At 36.7% G+C, this 17,051-nt stretch overlaps 1 protein-coding gene across 1 annotated transcript in view; it reads left to right on the top strand.

The window, feature by feature from the left end:
- Positions 1-17,051, top strand: part of RFX6 (regulatory factor X, 6) — a 71,597-nt gene that overhangs the window by 15,391 nt on the left and 39,155 nt on the right. Inside the window, exons 5-6 of the mRNA XM_006879007.1 lie at positions 8,506-8,583; positions 10,712-10,739. Of these exons, the coding sequence (XP_006879069.1) occupies positions 8,506-8,583; positions 10,712-10,739 (106 nt within the window). The remainder of the gene's footprint in view (positions 1-8,505; positions 8,584-10,711; positions 10,740-17,051) is intronic.

Here is a 17,051-nt window from a genome sequence, read left to right as displayed (position 1 = left end):
TCTAAATCCAGCCTACACATCTGGCAGTTCTCTGTTGACATATTGTTCCAAACATTTTTTGATAATTTTCAGCAGAATCTTGATTGCATGTGATATCAATGATGTTGTTCGATGATTTTCACACTCTGTTGGGTCACTTAAATATGTCAATTTGTAGCATCAAGATAGACAGAGAAGAGATTGAGATTGTTAACAATTTTAGCTTGCTTGATTCCACAATCAACTCTCTTGGTAGTAGCAGTCAGGAAATCAAAAGACAAATTGCATTGGGAAAATCTGCTGTCAGGGACCTCTCCAGAATATTAAAGAGCAACGGTGTCCATCTGGACTCTATGATATGCCTAATCCAGGCTATGGTCTTCACAGTTACTTGCTATGCATCAGAGAGCTGGACATTGACCAAGGATGATAGAAGAATAGCTGCCTTTGAGTTGTGGCTCTGGAGAAAAGTGTTGAACATCTTCTCTCAAGACCTTGTTGCCAAAGAGAACAAACAGGTCTGTCCTGGAGAGGGATAAACCAAGTTTCTCCTTGGAGCCAAGGATTATGAAGCTCTGTCTCACATACTTTTGGCATGTTATGAGCAGGGATCAGTTCTTGGAGAGGGACATCATGGTTGGAAGGGTGGCAGGACAATACAGGAGATAAAGACCCTTGATGAGATGAATTGACTCAGTGACTGGGATCATGGGAGTATGTGTGTCAGAATCAGTGAGACTGGCTCATGATAGGGCAGGTTTCAGAGCTATTGTACATAGGGTTGCTTTGAATTGCAGTCAATTCAATGGCACCTACCAACAACAATAAATATTTAATGATTTAAAAAATACAAATGTATTTGTATTGACAGGGTTCATAGCAACCCTATGAACAAAAGATCTAAACCTTGTTCTGTCCTGTGCCATCCTCACACTTCCTGACACACAAGAGTCTATCCTGGCAATCAGAGTGTTAAATTTTAATTTCTTTGCATGGTATATTAGAGATTTCTGGTGGCTCATAGGAAGTTGTGCTTCTACTTCCTCACTAGTGATTTGGAACCAACAGCAACTCTGAGGGAGAGAGACGGCAGTTTCTTGCCATACAATTTAGATTTAATGGAGGGTCAGCTGTGAATGAGTCCCTATTCAACAGCACTGAGGAAGAGAGGGGAATGGTGTACACACACACACACACACACACACACACAGTGTGTTGTTATGTGCTGTCGAGTTCCAGTGGGAACCGACTCATAGCTGACCCTCCAGCAGATTTTCACATGGGAAGAGATTGCCCATCTTTTTCCTGCAGAGCAGCTGGTGACCTCGAACCATGTGCCTTCAGGATTGCAGCTCAGCTTCTTATCTATAACTATTCATATGATAGTTATTTAAAAAATGTATTCTCAGTTTTTACAAAATCCTTAAAGACTAGCTGGTATATGTCCAATTATTTTAGTTGCGACTCCCAGTTATTATTTACAGAAAACTAACAATCTTAGTGGCAAACTCCCCATAGTCTCATGAATCACAATTGATTAAAATTTTTTTCAATGTCCTAGGGACTTAATTGCACAACTTTGAGGTTCATAGAAGAGTAGCACTCACAAAATTTTACTTGACCATGTATGAAATTAAAAAACTGGAAATCATTGATCTATGAGTCTATGAGTTGACTACCAAAACCCCCTCAAAACAACAACAACAAAAACCACCCAAAACCAACAAACCTATTTATTGCTATTGAATTGATTCTGGTTCTTATTGACCCCTATAAGACAGAGTAGAAGGGCTTCATTGGGTTTCCAAGATGGTTGCATGTTTCTCTCTAGGAGAGGCTGTATTTGGTCTTCCAGTTGGTAACTGAGCACTCTAAGCACTGCACCACTGTTGTTGTAGTTGTTGTGCACCATAGAGTTGGAGCTGGCCTGTAGCTGACTCTCCTGTGGGTTTTCAGAGGCACTTAATGGCTGAAGAGGAGGTTGTCCATCATTCTCCTTTCTTGGTGGCCTTGAACCACCTGCCTTATGAATTGAAGTGCAGCTTCTTGCCACTAGGCCATGAGAGCAGCTTCGTATAGAGAGAGAGTTAACTTAATCTCATCACCACTGAGTGGGAAACAACTCCTGCCTGGCCCTCAGCTGGGTTCTTCCAAGGCTGCAAATCACACAGGAGATTATCCTTGTTTTTCCCTTGGAGCTTGGTGGATCCAAGCTGCTTGAGAGGCAAAGCCTTTAAGGATAGCAGTAAGCCTCCCTATGGGTGATGCCACCAGAGCTCCCTAAAAGATGGCTGGTTAGTCACATCTAGAGGTTGGGTATGGGTGTCTTTTGAGTGTCTTACCAGTTTCTCTAGTTCTAAGTGTTACAATGATCCATCCTCAGAACAGTCACTTTGTGCTGGTGTCACGTCTTCTTCTCATTAAAAAGTGAAAACTGAAGCAAAGAATGTAGTCATAAAAAAAAGGAGAGAAATTACTTACAACACACATATATTAAAAGCATAAATCTAAACAGAATCACTATGAATGGCCAGACAGCATCTGCTGTCAAAATTATAAAAAATTAAAAATGGAATATTTATGTCCAGTGCCAAGTCCAGTGTTTCACTTAGGAAAGTTACAAATGGTTGCTGATGGTTACAAGTCAAAAGGCTAACTTAAGCATACTTTGGGGATATCCAGTTTGCAGGTGACATTGACAAATAGCATCTGTACCCCTTCCTCCACTTTTGCATTCTCCTTCCTGTCAAGAACCAGCAAGCCCAATGCCAGATTCCATATACACCCAGTATCAAGTGAAAACTGACTCTGCTTTTAGTTTCCTTCCTTTTCACACTTTAATTTAGCAATGCCAAAAGTTTATATTTTTTCTGTATTATTTTTTAAATTAGATTTTGAATAAACAAAAATGCAAAAAAACCCCAGGAAAACAGTGTCCCTACTGAAAAGTAAATCTTGTATCTTTTATGTGGTATCAATGGTATTACACTCATTTCCCACTCGTTGACATGATTAGGTTCTAAGAATCTACCTTATTATTACAAAAATTGGCATTAATTGAAAATGGAGGATGTCCACATCAGCTAATAAACAGAAGGTTCCTACATCAGTATGTAACTGCCAGACTACATTGTTCCACAGCTGGCAGATTATTGCTGTGTACTATAGAGTCAGAACCAACCCATAGTTGACCCTCTGGTGGGTTTTCAGAGGCAATTAATCTCAGGGGAGGAGACTGCCCATCCTTCTCTCCCAGAGCAGCTGGTGGCCTCGAACTATATGCCTTTGGAATTGCAGTGCAGCTTCTTGCCACTAGGCCAATTGCCAGATAACATCATTACATAATTTCCAAGCTGCTGACTCATAACCATAACTGTAACTGCCGGTGTTCATCTTGAGCCTGTATGATTGTGTTCTTTATTGCCAGACATTAATAGAGAAATGATGAGTAGGTATACATCAAGAATTATAAATCCATTTATATTGATGAACTAAATATAGTACTAAAGGGGATCTAAAATGCAAATTGCAAGATACTTACCATGAAATGTTTAATATTAATACTCATTTATTGAACTAGAATTTTATTGAGTGTGAAGGTGCTAATGAGACACAAGGATACAGCAATGAGGGGAACGAGCCTGTGTCCCACCCATGCTCGAATAACTCAGCAGAGTGAAGGAGGACCAGGTGGAGACCACCTAAGAGGTTTTATGTGCATGGTAGACTGATTTGAAGTTACAGTTTAATTTCTTGTAGACTTTGATCAGTTAAATCTTGGTTTTTAGACGAGATGGACAAAAGCTATTATCTTATTTTATTAGTAGTGATTTAGTAAGTTAATAAAACTGATATGGCAGCTGCTCTTATCATAGCAAGTTATTGCAAGTCCCTGAACAGCTTAATCCCATCATTTCCTTATCAGGTATCATTTGCGTAGTGTAAACGAACATCAGGGCTACTAGCTCAGGGGAACATATGTTTCAGCAATTCTGTTTCATGACTAAAATGGAAGAGATGAAATGTAAGTGTAGCTATAAATTGATCAGCAAATGAAGAAAAGTATTAGACACAGTGTAAATATTTTAGTTGTAAAAAAGAGCAGCAATAATTTCATTTGTCCTATTAAAAATCTTATATTTTTATAACATGTTCATTTTAAGATGTTGACATACATTAATTATTGTACTTTATTCCAAAATTGTAAGTGATAGCTGTCACTTGACAAAGGCTAAGAACAGTCGATATTAATGAATGAACACAATTTTATTAGGCTACATTTATAAAACAAGTACCTTCTTAGAGAAATTAGCTGAATACAGGATTTTTTAGCATTTATCATGCATTTCACTTACTGAAAATGAGTGAATAATTAAGTAGTAGTAAAAAATTCTGATGCATCTGGGTATTTTTAGTCAGATTAATTTACAGATAGGTACTTAGTAACAGTATGTAAATTAAACCACTCACATCCTATGGTAAGGTTAACATCACTTTTTATTTACTATGCACCAGTGTTTGTTCCGATGACAATTTTTGAATATTTTTGGAAAATATTTCATAACAAATTTTTATGAGAAAATGTATTAGCAACAAAATGGTCTAAAATATTAGCAATGAAATGAAAAATAAACATATATATTGCATGAAATCACTCTGCCAGGCCTTATGAGGCTTATTTTCAGCTGTTAAAGAAGACAGAGAGCTGTTCATTTATTATCTCCTCTCTGTTTTCAGGCACTAACTCACCACTCAGATAATAGTGTGTATCCAGTTAAACTAACAGAAAGATTAAAAGAAAAAGATGATTTCATCAGTTCCGGAAGAAACTAGCTTTGAAACGTGCTAACTTAACACCATAGTCACTACAAGGAGTCGAGTTTCTATTCCTAGCAACCACCTCTCCACTTAACTGCACGGACATCGTGCACTTTATAAACAGTGGTTCTGTGTATATAAAATTTTGCTCCATGCTGATTTTTCATTTGCAACTTGAAAATGCATAGTGTTTGAGTCAGTCCTTGAAAAAACACATCATGTTGGGAAAGGGGAAGATTCGGAGAGAGACGAAGCCCCACTTAACGAGATGCGTTGACACAGTTACTGTAACAATGGAATCAAGAGCCTCAGAGATCTAGAGGATAGGGCAAGGTTTAGATACTTTGTTCAAAGGTCTCTATAAGTTGTAGTTGACTTGGTAGCACAGAACAACAATAACAACAACAATGTCATGGTTATTGAAAACAATCAGCTTTAAGAGGACTTCTATTTTATCAGTTTTGGAATTTCTAGCATTAACTCCTCCAATAAATGCTTGAGGGATTTTCTTGACAACAATTTTAAGGTGAAAAACATTACAGAAAGAGGTGAAATCCTCTTCCTTCAAATCTTAATAGGTTAGTAGAGGAGAGGAAACTGGAACCACTTATTCAAATGATATAAAGGGTAAAGTTACAGAGATAAATTACCAAGAGAGAATGCGAAAACAGAGTATCTAGCTTTCCCTGGTATGTAAGAAATTATCACAAGATAGAAGAAGGGTATTTCTGTGGAGAATTCAACAAGATAAAACAGTATAAGTTATTTCTAGAGAATGAGTGATCCTAATAGCAAAATAAAAATTAATATAGTACTTAGAGTGGGATTTCTGGTGACCTAGTGGTAAGACCCAGGTAAAGAGGGTAGGTAATGAGGGTGTTAAGGACAGTAAGGTTGGCTCAGGATAGAGCACGGTTCAGGGCTGTTGTATGTAGAGTTGCTATGAGTCACAAACACACTTACCAATAGTGATAAGAAGCTGCACTGCAATCCCGAAGGAACACAGTTTTAATCCACCAGCTGCCTTGCAGGAGAAAGATGGGAAATCTCCTTTGTGATTAACTGCCTCTGAAAACCTGCTGGAGGATCAGCTATGGATTGGTTCTGACTCAAGGGTACACAACAATAATAACCACAACAGTGAGATTAGTGTTTTAGGTGTTTGCTTTTTTAAAAATTGAGATTTTAATGAAAGTTTATTAAGAAGTTGGGTTTCCAATCCTTTATTGTTGAATATTTTCCAAGATTAGTGTTTTAGGGTTTTTCAAATCTGGAGGTAAAATCTAAAATAGATTTGCATCATATCAGGCAAGAGATAATTTAGTCTCTATGAAGTTTAAAATTGTTTAAGCCTTTAACTGACAATTTCTAATTTATATAGTTGTCCTCAGGACACATGGATGTTTTCAAACTTTTTTTCATGATATCCACTCATTTATTCACATTTATAGGTTTCCTATTATAGATAGTGGATAGTCTAGGGAGAGATTTTATGTGGAATGTTAAGTATGAAACATTCAGATCAATGGTGCATCTTTATGATTCATGTTGTCAGTGCTGACTATGATTCATATTAAAATAAAAGGATAGATGCTTGAGTACAGACATTTAACTATATTCATTGTAAAAAACTGAGATGTAAAATTACACATGCACAAAAATGGAACTTTTGCACTTGAATGCGCAGATGACATTGTCTTTTGAAATAAAGAGTGCCGTGTAAAGCTTGACATATCTGATTTGAATCTTACCTCAGTTATTATCAGCTAGTATTTATTGAGGAATATCTGGTGGCTTTGTGGTAAAGAATAGCACTGCCAGCTCCAAGGCATGTACTTCAGCAGCTACTCTGCAAGAGAAAGACAGGCAGTCTCCTCCCATGTGATTTACTGCTTCGAAAACCCCTTGGACGGTCAATTAGGAGTCAGTTCCGACCTGAGGATACATCACAACAACAACAACAGTATTTATTGAGTCCTAAACGATATTGCATTTTAAAATGCTAAGACATTTTTCAGAACAGTGCTGGAGACCCATTAATGCTGTTGTTATGTACAGTCAAGTTGGAATCAGTTCATAGGTGACTTGCCAACAGGTAATAAATCACTTGGGAAGAAATTGCCCATCTTTCTCCTGTGGAGCAGCTGGTGGATTTGAACCAATTGCCTTTGGGTTGGCATCACAACACCTTACCACTAAGTAACGAGAGATCCCTACCCATTAACATTATTAGTAGGTTATTTGGCTTAGAGGTTCACAAACTAGAATAAAATTCAAAAGAACACATTTTTTACTTGATTATCCATTATTATTTTCTTCATCATTATATTTATGAATAACAGAGTGCTTAAGACATAGTAAGTGCCCTAGTTTATATTTGCTGAATTTATTGCTCTCTTTTTAACTTGTACTCTTTTAAAACATTATACTCTTTTTAACCTCTTACATTGCTTTAACAGACAATTTAACTTGTCCTAAATCTGGCCATTTCATCATGGTGAAATATTATTTGCATATTGAGAGAAAAATTGGAAATAAGAAATAAAAAAAAGAAATTATTATTACTTTTTAAAGCAATATAGAACATATATTGACCCAGTTAATGGGTAAAATATTATTTGAAATAGAAAATCTTTAGAATAAACAAAGTATAAAAGAACATGGAATTACAGTTGAAATTCATTCTGTTTTTACTAGCTTTTGTACAGATTTGCAATGTTTTTTTTGGGTGTGCATTGTGCCAGGAACCTGCAGTTTAGAATAAGCCACAACTTGGAGAATGGATGAGTTATAACACTTGTCTTGTGATCCATCATTTATTGACATATTTATAGCAAATAATTTCTAATGCTTTCTATGTGCTATATTTCTATTGATTCATCATATAAATAGATGTTTCCCCCTGTTGTTCTACAAAAGTTCAAAGTGAAAACTACAATATATTTGGTTTCTCCATCATTATAAGAAAAAAGATCTTTTAAAAGGTCACATGCTTCACAAGATGCTCTACTGAAAAGGAGGGGCAATCCCCTCCTGTACCAGTCAGATCTGATTTGATGGTACACACATAATAAATAATAATAAAAAAATTTAAAAAGGTCACATGCTTGATGTGTAATCCCATGCATGAGCATGGTTCTCATACATGATATGTGCTCTTCAGTACTTTGGAGAAGTCTTTAACAGCAGACTTCCCATCACCATATGTCTTAATTTCCTGGCTGCTGGTGCCAAGAGTGTTGATTGTAGAGCCAAGTAGACTAAAGCTGTGAACAATCTCAATCTCTTCACCATCCACCTTGGTGCTGCCAATTGGTCCAGTGGTGAGAATCTTTGTCTTCTTGACATTGAGCCTCAGTCCATACTGAAGGCTGCAGTCCTTGACCATCTGCAGCAAGTGCTTCAGGTCGTCCTCAGTTTCAGCAAGCAGGATTGTATCATAGAGCCTAGCCTCCTGGATGATCTGTTCTGCATACAGGTTGAAAAGGTATGATCCTAGAGGCAGAAATATTACCATAAGTATGGTCAGTGATGGCCAGAGAAGGGAATAAGCATATTAAGATGCTACTTGAAAATGTTAGGAAAGGAAGGTAATGAAGAAATTACTGTTATTGCTTGTGACTTATTTCAAATATATGTTAGATTTCCCCCCTCCCTCTTCAAGTATCTCATTCTTTAACACAGAGCTGGTTCCTGTCCTTGCTCTAGGTATCATTATTATGGAATTGGCATCAAAGAGAGCAGTGCGTACTACCACTCCGTGTATTCTGGAAAGGGTCTCACAAGGTAAGAGTTTTGCTATCTTCGAGAAAAGTTTTCATATTTCTTTAAATATGCAAGATATCTGTTGAATAAACTTAGTTATCAATTTTCCTTATTGAAATGTTTGTTTTTTGCTCGTCAGATTTTTAACTTCAACTCTGTATGAATATTTACAATTGTGTGCACAGGATTAGTGGTCAAATTTGAATTAATTTATGAGAAATTAGTGGTGAACTAGCTGACCCAGAGAGATGAAAAAGGAGAGATCAGGGAGGAGAAATGCTTTGAAATCAGTGCTTACTTATAAATTTAAATTCATTTTAGGCTAGATGCAATAAGTTAAAAGTAAAAAATTAAAAAAATGTCTCTTTCTCCCTAGAGAAAAATCTGTGTACAAGACCAGAGTGAGAGAGATAAAATTTATTATAATCATCCCTATTCACATATACTTTAAATATAAGTGTACCTTAGTATAAAACAAAGCTCCTGTTCTGTCTTGGTTTCTATGAACTGAAAACACAAAGGAGTATAAAGAACATTTTGCTCCATGGTGCTATTGCATTTGAGGAAGAGGTTATTGATTGGGGAAGAAGCAGATAAAATGTCACGCAATGAAATAAAAGATAGATCTTTTAAATACTGGACATTTGAATACATCTATATCTAAAGAGACTTCCTTAAGGTATGTCTTAACAAGAGCTGATATGAGCTCTGAGAAAGCAACAATTACTTTTTAAAATCTTTAAAATTTTAAAATTATGTTGTGGGAAAAGAAAACTTCCCATTTGCACTGTACAAAGATGAATTCAGATATTACAAGTAGAATAGTCACAGTAACACCCACTACTCACTGTAAAAGATATACATAGGCTAGATGCCCGAGATGCTAGATTGATGGGCGAGGCTCAGACTAACGCTGGAGCCCAACAGAGGTGTACTAAAATATGACGGGTATGGCCCATGTCCTGGGAGCCATATTCAAGGGGATATTTTCTATTAATCATAGCAGTTGACATTGCCAGCTGTGAGAGATTGTCCAGCAAATTGAAATTAACACTTTGATAGTTGAGAGACTCTGTGGGTCAAGGTAAACCATGTGATCGTGTTTTACTGAGTGTAGAAATAGAAGAACCTGGAGAAAATTATGTACTTATACTATATCATAGACTAATTTTCATCAGTGAAAGCTAATTTTCATGTAGTGCCAAAATGTGTTAAGTAAACATTGAACAAGCTTTCCTTGTGTTTTTGTGTTGATAGTACAGTTATCTAGAAGATGAGTGTCAGATATTTGATAGGGGCTTCATGTAGGAATTAATTTCTACAGCTACAACCCCAGAGTCCAGGTCTGTTATGCCTAAGTGGGACTTCAGCTCCTTAAACACATAATTATCATCTATAATCTTATCAGAAAGGGCAGAGTAAAAGCTGTCTTGTATTTAATATGTGCTAATGCATGTACTAACATGTATGAAGGGAGGTCTAGTGGCTAGTGACCAAGAGTTGTCCTGCCAACCCCAAGGTAAGCAGAATCCACACACTGCTCTGTGGGATGAAGATTGGCAGTCTCCTCCTGCATGGTGTCTCTGGAGGGTCAGCTTTGAGTTAGTTCTGACTCTATAGCACACAACAACAAAAACGATATATGTGAATGTCTCTCAATTCTAAAGAAGAACAAAAGTAGTTTAATTTCTGTCAATTGACATTACCATTTTATTAAAAAAATTGCTGTGTTCAAAATAAGGCTAAGAAATGAGCATAGAGCAATATAAACAGAAAGAAAAAAAACTAGAAGACTGTGTCAACAACTCTGTCATGACCCTATTATCACACTATTTTTATGTGTTATAGAAAGTACTATTATTTAGCAGAATTTCTTTTTTGCAGTATATTAGACAAATGTTTAATCAAAAGTGTTCTTTGCTTGTCTCAAACATAATTTACCTTTAAATATCTCCTATTTTAAAATCTTCTAAAACTTTGGTTTCTAGTACATCAAGATGATTTGGATCCCTTTGAAAAAGTATACATTGCTTAAGATTTATTTCACTAATCACAAGATGCAGTTACTGCTTTTATAGGTCCTGTGCACTTCTTTGAATGCTGTAACTATTATTTTCTTGAACTAACGAAAACTATACTGGTTTTAAAGGTTTTCTGGAAGCAAGCTGAAGAATGAGGTAAGACTTATTTTTATCTCTGTTTTATATTTGCTCTTACATGTCTTACAAGCTGAATATTCACTGTTAGTAATTCTTGCTGGAAAATGTAGACATAAATGTTATTTATTAGCAGGAAGCCATCATAGCACAGTGGTGAAGAGCACTATGCCGCTGATTTAAAGTTGGTGGTTTGAATCTACCAGCCACTCTTTGGGAGATGATGTGACAATTCATGTTCATAAAGATTTCTAGCTTTGGAAACTATGGGGCAGTTCTACTCCGTATTATAAGGTCTCTATGAGTTGGACTTAACTTGAAGTTAGCGTGTGATGGGGTTTTTACCCCCCTCAATATGAACATATTTTGGATAATGTTTAGTAAGATTTTGCTTGCAGGTGATATTAGTGACTTGATTTGGTAATTTCATCATTCTGTTGGCTCACCTTTCCCCCGCTGGGATAAGCACAAATATGGCTTCATTTAGTTACTTGGCCAGGTAGCTGTCTTCTAAATTTCTTGGCAGAATTGAGCAAGCACATCCAGAGCTGTATCTGTTTATTGAAACTCCCATAGAAGCAGTCACCAAGAAATCAAATGATGTATAGCAATGGGAAAAATCAACTACAGAAGCCTCTTTAAAGTGCTAAAGAGCAAGTATGTCAGACTCAAGCCATGCTATTTTCATTTGTTTCATATGGATGTGAAAGTTTGACAGTGAATAAGAAGATTGAAGAAGAGTTTATGCCTTTCAGTTGTGGTGGTAGCAAACAATATGGAATATACCGCAGACTATTAAAAGAACAAACATCTGTCTTGGAATAAATACATCCAGTATGTTCCACAGAAGCAAAGATGGTGAAGTTTGTTTCACACACTTTGGATAAGTTTTCAAAAGAAACCAGTTCCTGTAGAAGAACATTTTGCTTGGATAAATGAAGTGTCAGTGAACAAGAAGACCCTTAAGTATCGACAGAGTGACAGCATTAGTAGGTTTAGGCATGGCCAAAGTGATTAGGATTGTGAAGGACCCGGCCAAGTTTCTTTTTGTTATACAAACGTTTCATCTGTGAGTTTGGTCTGACTTGGTGGCATCTAATAACTGCACAGGAGAACTTTCAGTGAGGACTTTAGATACAGCTAAGTTAGATTTGGTGGCAAATACTAGTTCTTTAAATGGATCTACTATACAACTTCCAATTAGCTCAAACACAAAACTCGTAGGGTGTTTTTGTGTTTTGTTTGTTTGGGTTTTTTTTAGTTTTAAGTTTTCTATGGAGTTACTGTACTTCAAATTAGCCTAAGAGGAATAAATTTCCAAATACTTTAATGTTAGATATGTGTTATTATTTTTTAAGGAAATATCATATTGTTCCAACTCATAGTTGAGTAGAATGGAATGGAATAGAAGAGAAGAGAAGAGAATAATAGAATAGAATAATAGACTAGAATAGAATAGAAATAATACATATAATATATAGTTAATTTTTTTAAGGAAATATCATAATGTTCCAACTCAAAGCACAACAAAACCAAACACTGGTCCTTCACCATCCTTCAAATGCTTGCTGCATTTGAGCCTATTGTTGGAGCCTGTATGCCAATCCATCTTGTTGAGTTTCTTCCTTTTTTTTGGTGTCTCTCTTCTTTACCAAGTATGATGCTCTTCTGTAAAGACTGGTTGGTTCCTTTTGATAACAAAATGGGCATACATAATCTTCTTCCAAGACAAATTTGTTCATATTTCTAGAAGTTGATAGTACATATTCAAAATTTACCTAAAATACCATAACTCAAATGAATAAATTATTTTTTGGACTTCCTTATTCATTGCTTATCTTTTACATATATGTATATATATGACTAAAAACTCATTGCTTTTGAAGTGATTCTGACCCATGACCACCCTCCATGACGTTTCCGAGGCTGTCAGTCATAATGGGAGGAGACTGCTCATCCTTCTCCTGCAGAACCACTGGTGGACTTGGGGTAACAGTGCTCCTCACTGTTGCACTGCCTCCACTGTCAGAGCTCCCCCATGTATATGAAGCAATTGATGACATGATGATGTGGGTCAGGTGCACCTTATTCTTCAGAATGGCAGCTTTGCATTTTAACACTATAAAGAGGTCTTGTATTGAAGATTTACCCAATGCAATTTACTGTCTAATTTATTGACTTCCGCTTTGTGGACATTGATTGTGGACACAAGTGAAATGAAATCCTTAACAACATCTATCTATTCACTTATCATGTTCTTGTTTACTGATCTAGTTTTGAGAATTTTTGTCTGGCGTAATGTGTTACAAGTTATACTAATGACCAAAAGTTTGAAGCCACAGCTGCTCTGAGGGGAGCAGTCTCCTCCTATAAAGATTTATAGTCTTAGAGACCCAACAGAGAGTCACTGTGGGTCTTATTAAAATAATCAAACTAAAATATAACAAGTATTTTAATTTGAGTTGATATGTAATTGACACTGAAGGCTGTAGTCTTTGGTCTTTGCTAATTAGTCCTTCAAATTCTTTTCACTTGCAGCAAGCAAAGTTGACTCATCTGCATATTGCAGGTTGTTAATAAATCTGTATCCAATCTTGATGCTGTTCTTTCTTCATGTAACTTTTCATCTCATCTGCTTAGCATACAAATTGAGTACATGTGATAAAAAGTTAAATCTTTTGCATACCTTCCCTGATTTTAAACCATGCAGCCCTCCACTGACTTCAGTCAGATGGTTTTCTCTCTTGGTCTATAGTTGTTGTCATTAAGTACAATCATAGGGGGTTCTGGTGGCATAGTAGCAAGAAATTGCACGGCAGTTCTGAAGACACTGTTCGAGGTCACCAGCTGCTCCACAGGAGAAGGATGGATAATCTCCTTCCTGCAATTTACTGCCTCTAAACCCCACTGGAGGGTCACCTATAGGTCGGTTCCAGTTTGATGGTACACAACAAGTACCATCAAGTCAGAATCGACACATAGCTGACCCTCCAGTGGGTTTTGAGAGGGAACAAATCACATGAGAGGAGACTGCCCATCTTTCTCTTCCAGATCAACTGATGGATTTGAACCACATGCCTGCAAGTTAGCAGCACAACTTCTTACCACTCAGCCAACAGTACTCCGTATTATTAAATATTATAGATTATTATTAAAGATATCTTGTTGTTGTTGTTGTTATGTGCCGTCGAGTCACTTGCGACTCATAGCGACCCTATGTACAACAGCCCTAAACTCCGCTCTGTCCTGTGCCAATCGCACTGTCTCTGACACTCCCACCAATTATCCCAGTCACTGAATCAATCCACCTCATAGAGGGCCTTCCTCTCCTGCGCTGTCCCTCCACCCTCCCAAGCATGATGTTCCTCTCCAAGGACCGGTCTCTCCTCACAACATGTCCAAAGTATGTTAGATGGAGCCTCAGAATCCTTGCCTCCAAGGAGCCACCCGGTTTAACCCTTTCCAGGACAAATCTGTTTGTTTTCCTAGCAGTCCATGGTATTCTCAATACTCTTCTCCAGCACCACAGCTCAAAGGCATCAATTCTCCTTCTATCCTCCTTGGTCATTGTCCAACTCTCTGATGCATAACAAGTGATTGCGAAGACCATAGCCTGTATCAGACGCACCTTAGTCTCCAGAGAGACACCATTGCTCTTCAGTACTTTGGAGAGGTCCCTAACAGCAGACTTTCCCATGGCAATGCGCCTTTTAATTTCCTGGCTGCTGGTGCCAAGACTGTATTAAATATTTGGGAGATTATTTAAAAAAATCTGTTACTGAGCTGTGAAAGTTCCACTTGAAAATAGTCAAATGCTTATGGAAAAATATGGAAGTAATTAATTTGGAATTATGTCTATTTTGACAAAAACTTGAGTATTTATCAAGAAGCCCAAATCCCAAATCTACAGGATATTTACCATTCTTTTAATATATGTTATCTTTCATAATATCTCCTTAAGATCTCTAACCCTAGCCCCCCAATGGAGAACAGATCAGTAAACTGACTTTATCTGAATGAGTTAGGCTCCCATTAGGGACTGCATGGATAATTAGGCATATGATAAGGCCTTCATTATCCTAAAGTTAACTAATCATTAAAAGAGGTGCCGCAGAGCTAAGGGCACATGATAATGTGTTGCGTGGTAAATCTGTACCAGGGGTAAATTGTAACTCCATTAGTTTGGTGAAATGATGCAAACATATCATCTTAAAAAATAATGTAAGCCTCCAACTCTCTAAAATGACTGATTTCTTCCCACCAGTGCTTTTAATATGGTTAATGGCTAATTGTATAATAAAGTCCTCCAGATTGTTCTCTTTATCAACGACATAATAGCTCTTTATTATATAAACAGTTGTGAAATGGCAAAAATATTGACTCAGAAATTGCATTTCGTTTGACTAAAGTTTATGTCAGTAGGAAATGTAAATTTTTTTAGGCATGCTTTTGACCAGTTTGATGAAGCTCATAGTACGAACAAGCCAGCAGCTGGTAGATACATCATGTATATCACAATCCTCTTTTTTACAGATAAAAGTAGAATGTTTACTAAGTCTACATTTTTTTTCTTAAAAGAGTATGTTACAAATTCAAGGGTTCATGTTTCTTGCAAAGTAAAAACAAAAGATTTTGAGTTAGATTATATAGCTCATGAATTTTATAACAATATCTGAAGCAATAGAACATCATCATCACCATTGTCATGGAAATTAACACAATTAAGGATTTTCTATAGGACTAGATCTCTGGTAAATATTTTAAAAATTATACTTATATAACAAAGTTGAAATAAAATTTTGTGGGGTTTTATAGCATGTAAGATATTGACTGCTAACTGAAAGGTGGACAATTCTTATCCACCAGCTAGCTACTCCTTGAAAGAAACAAGGGAAACCTTCTCCTAGAAAGATTTACAACTTTGGAAACACAATGGAGGTCATTATGAATCAGAACCAGATTGATGAGTTTGAGATTTTGGTCACAGTTTTCTTATAACTGAGGTTTCCTTGGACTTGAGATTTTCAGTGCAACTCCAGATGGTTGGTCTCTCTGAATGTACATTAAAATTTAACGTTCACTAAAGCGTTAATAGGAAGTGGAAACATTGACAATCAACAGTTATGAAAACTGATGTAAAAAGATGCATTTTTTTAAAAAATTAGGATTAAATTTCTATTTTTATGTTCATAATCAAGATACTAATCAAGAGATGTGTATAGGTACCAGAAGATACAGTAGTGAATAGATAAGGCTTTTGCCTTCACAGAGATTTACAGAGAAGGTTATCTTGAACAAAACAATCATATAACAAAGTTTGAACAAATAATTATAAAGAATGTTATGAGAATTAATCTTGTTTACTGGGTTAGTTGGATTGTGGATACATTTTACTTGGATCCACAGTCAATCAATACCCTTGGTGGTTGTTGTTATTGTTTTGTACTATTAAGTTGAAACAGACCGATAGCTGACCCTCCAGTAAGTTTTCAGAGAGTAAAAATCACAAAGGAGACGATTTCCCATCTTTCTCCTGCAGAGTAGCTGGTACATTTGAACCATGTATCTTTGTGTTGGCAGTGCAATTTCTTACCATTAAGCCATCAGAGCTCCCACCCTTGGTAGTAGCAATCAATAAATGAAAGACGTTACATTAAGGAAATGTGCTGTGAAGGACCTGTCTAAAGTTCTAAAGGACAAAATGTCAATTTTAAAGACCAAGATGTTCCTGATCCAAGTCTTGCTATTTTTAGTTGCTTCTTATCTATGTGAAAGTTGGACAACTAATGAAAAAAGAAGACCAAAGAAGAATAAGTGGATTATTAATTGTGGTGTTGGTGAAGATTATGGCTTGTTACACCCCCCCCCCCAAAAACACATCTGTCTTGAAGGAAGTGAAGACAGTGTTTCTTAGTGGCTAGGAAGTAAGAACTTTGTCTCACTTACTTTGGGCTTATTTTCAGGAGAACTCAGTCCTTAGAGAGAGAAATCGTTCTGGGAAAGGTAAAGACTTGGCAAAAGAGAAAAAAACCTCAGTGAGGTGGATTGATGCAGTGACTACCACAATGCGTTTGAGCATGACAGGGATCTGAGGATGGTGCAGGACAGGGCAAGATTCAGCCCTGTTGTTCACAGTATTGCTGTGAGGTGTGGTTGACTTGATGGCATCTAACGATGAAAACAATAACATTGGGTTAGGGGCATTTGCCACAGAAAGTGCCATTTTGGATAGGAACTGTGAATAACTGTGAATAATTTCATGGAGGAGTGCAACGACGGAAGAGAAATGAATCATAATTCATACAGAGGGGCCAATATGGGCTAGACTTTCTC

Source organism: Elephantulus edwardii, unplaced genomic scaffold, assembly GCF_000299155.1.
Source record: "Elephantulus edwardii isolate Elephantulus edwardi_28Jun2011 unplaced genomic scaffold, EleEdw1.0 scaffold00002, whole genome shotgun sequence".
NCBI lineage: Eukaryota > Metazoa > Chordata > Mammalia > Macroscelidea > Macroscelididae > Elephantulus > Elephantulus edwardii.
This window is presented reverse-complemented; position numbering and strand designations above follow the sequence as displayed.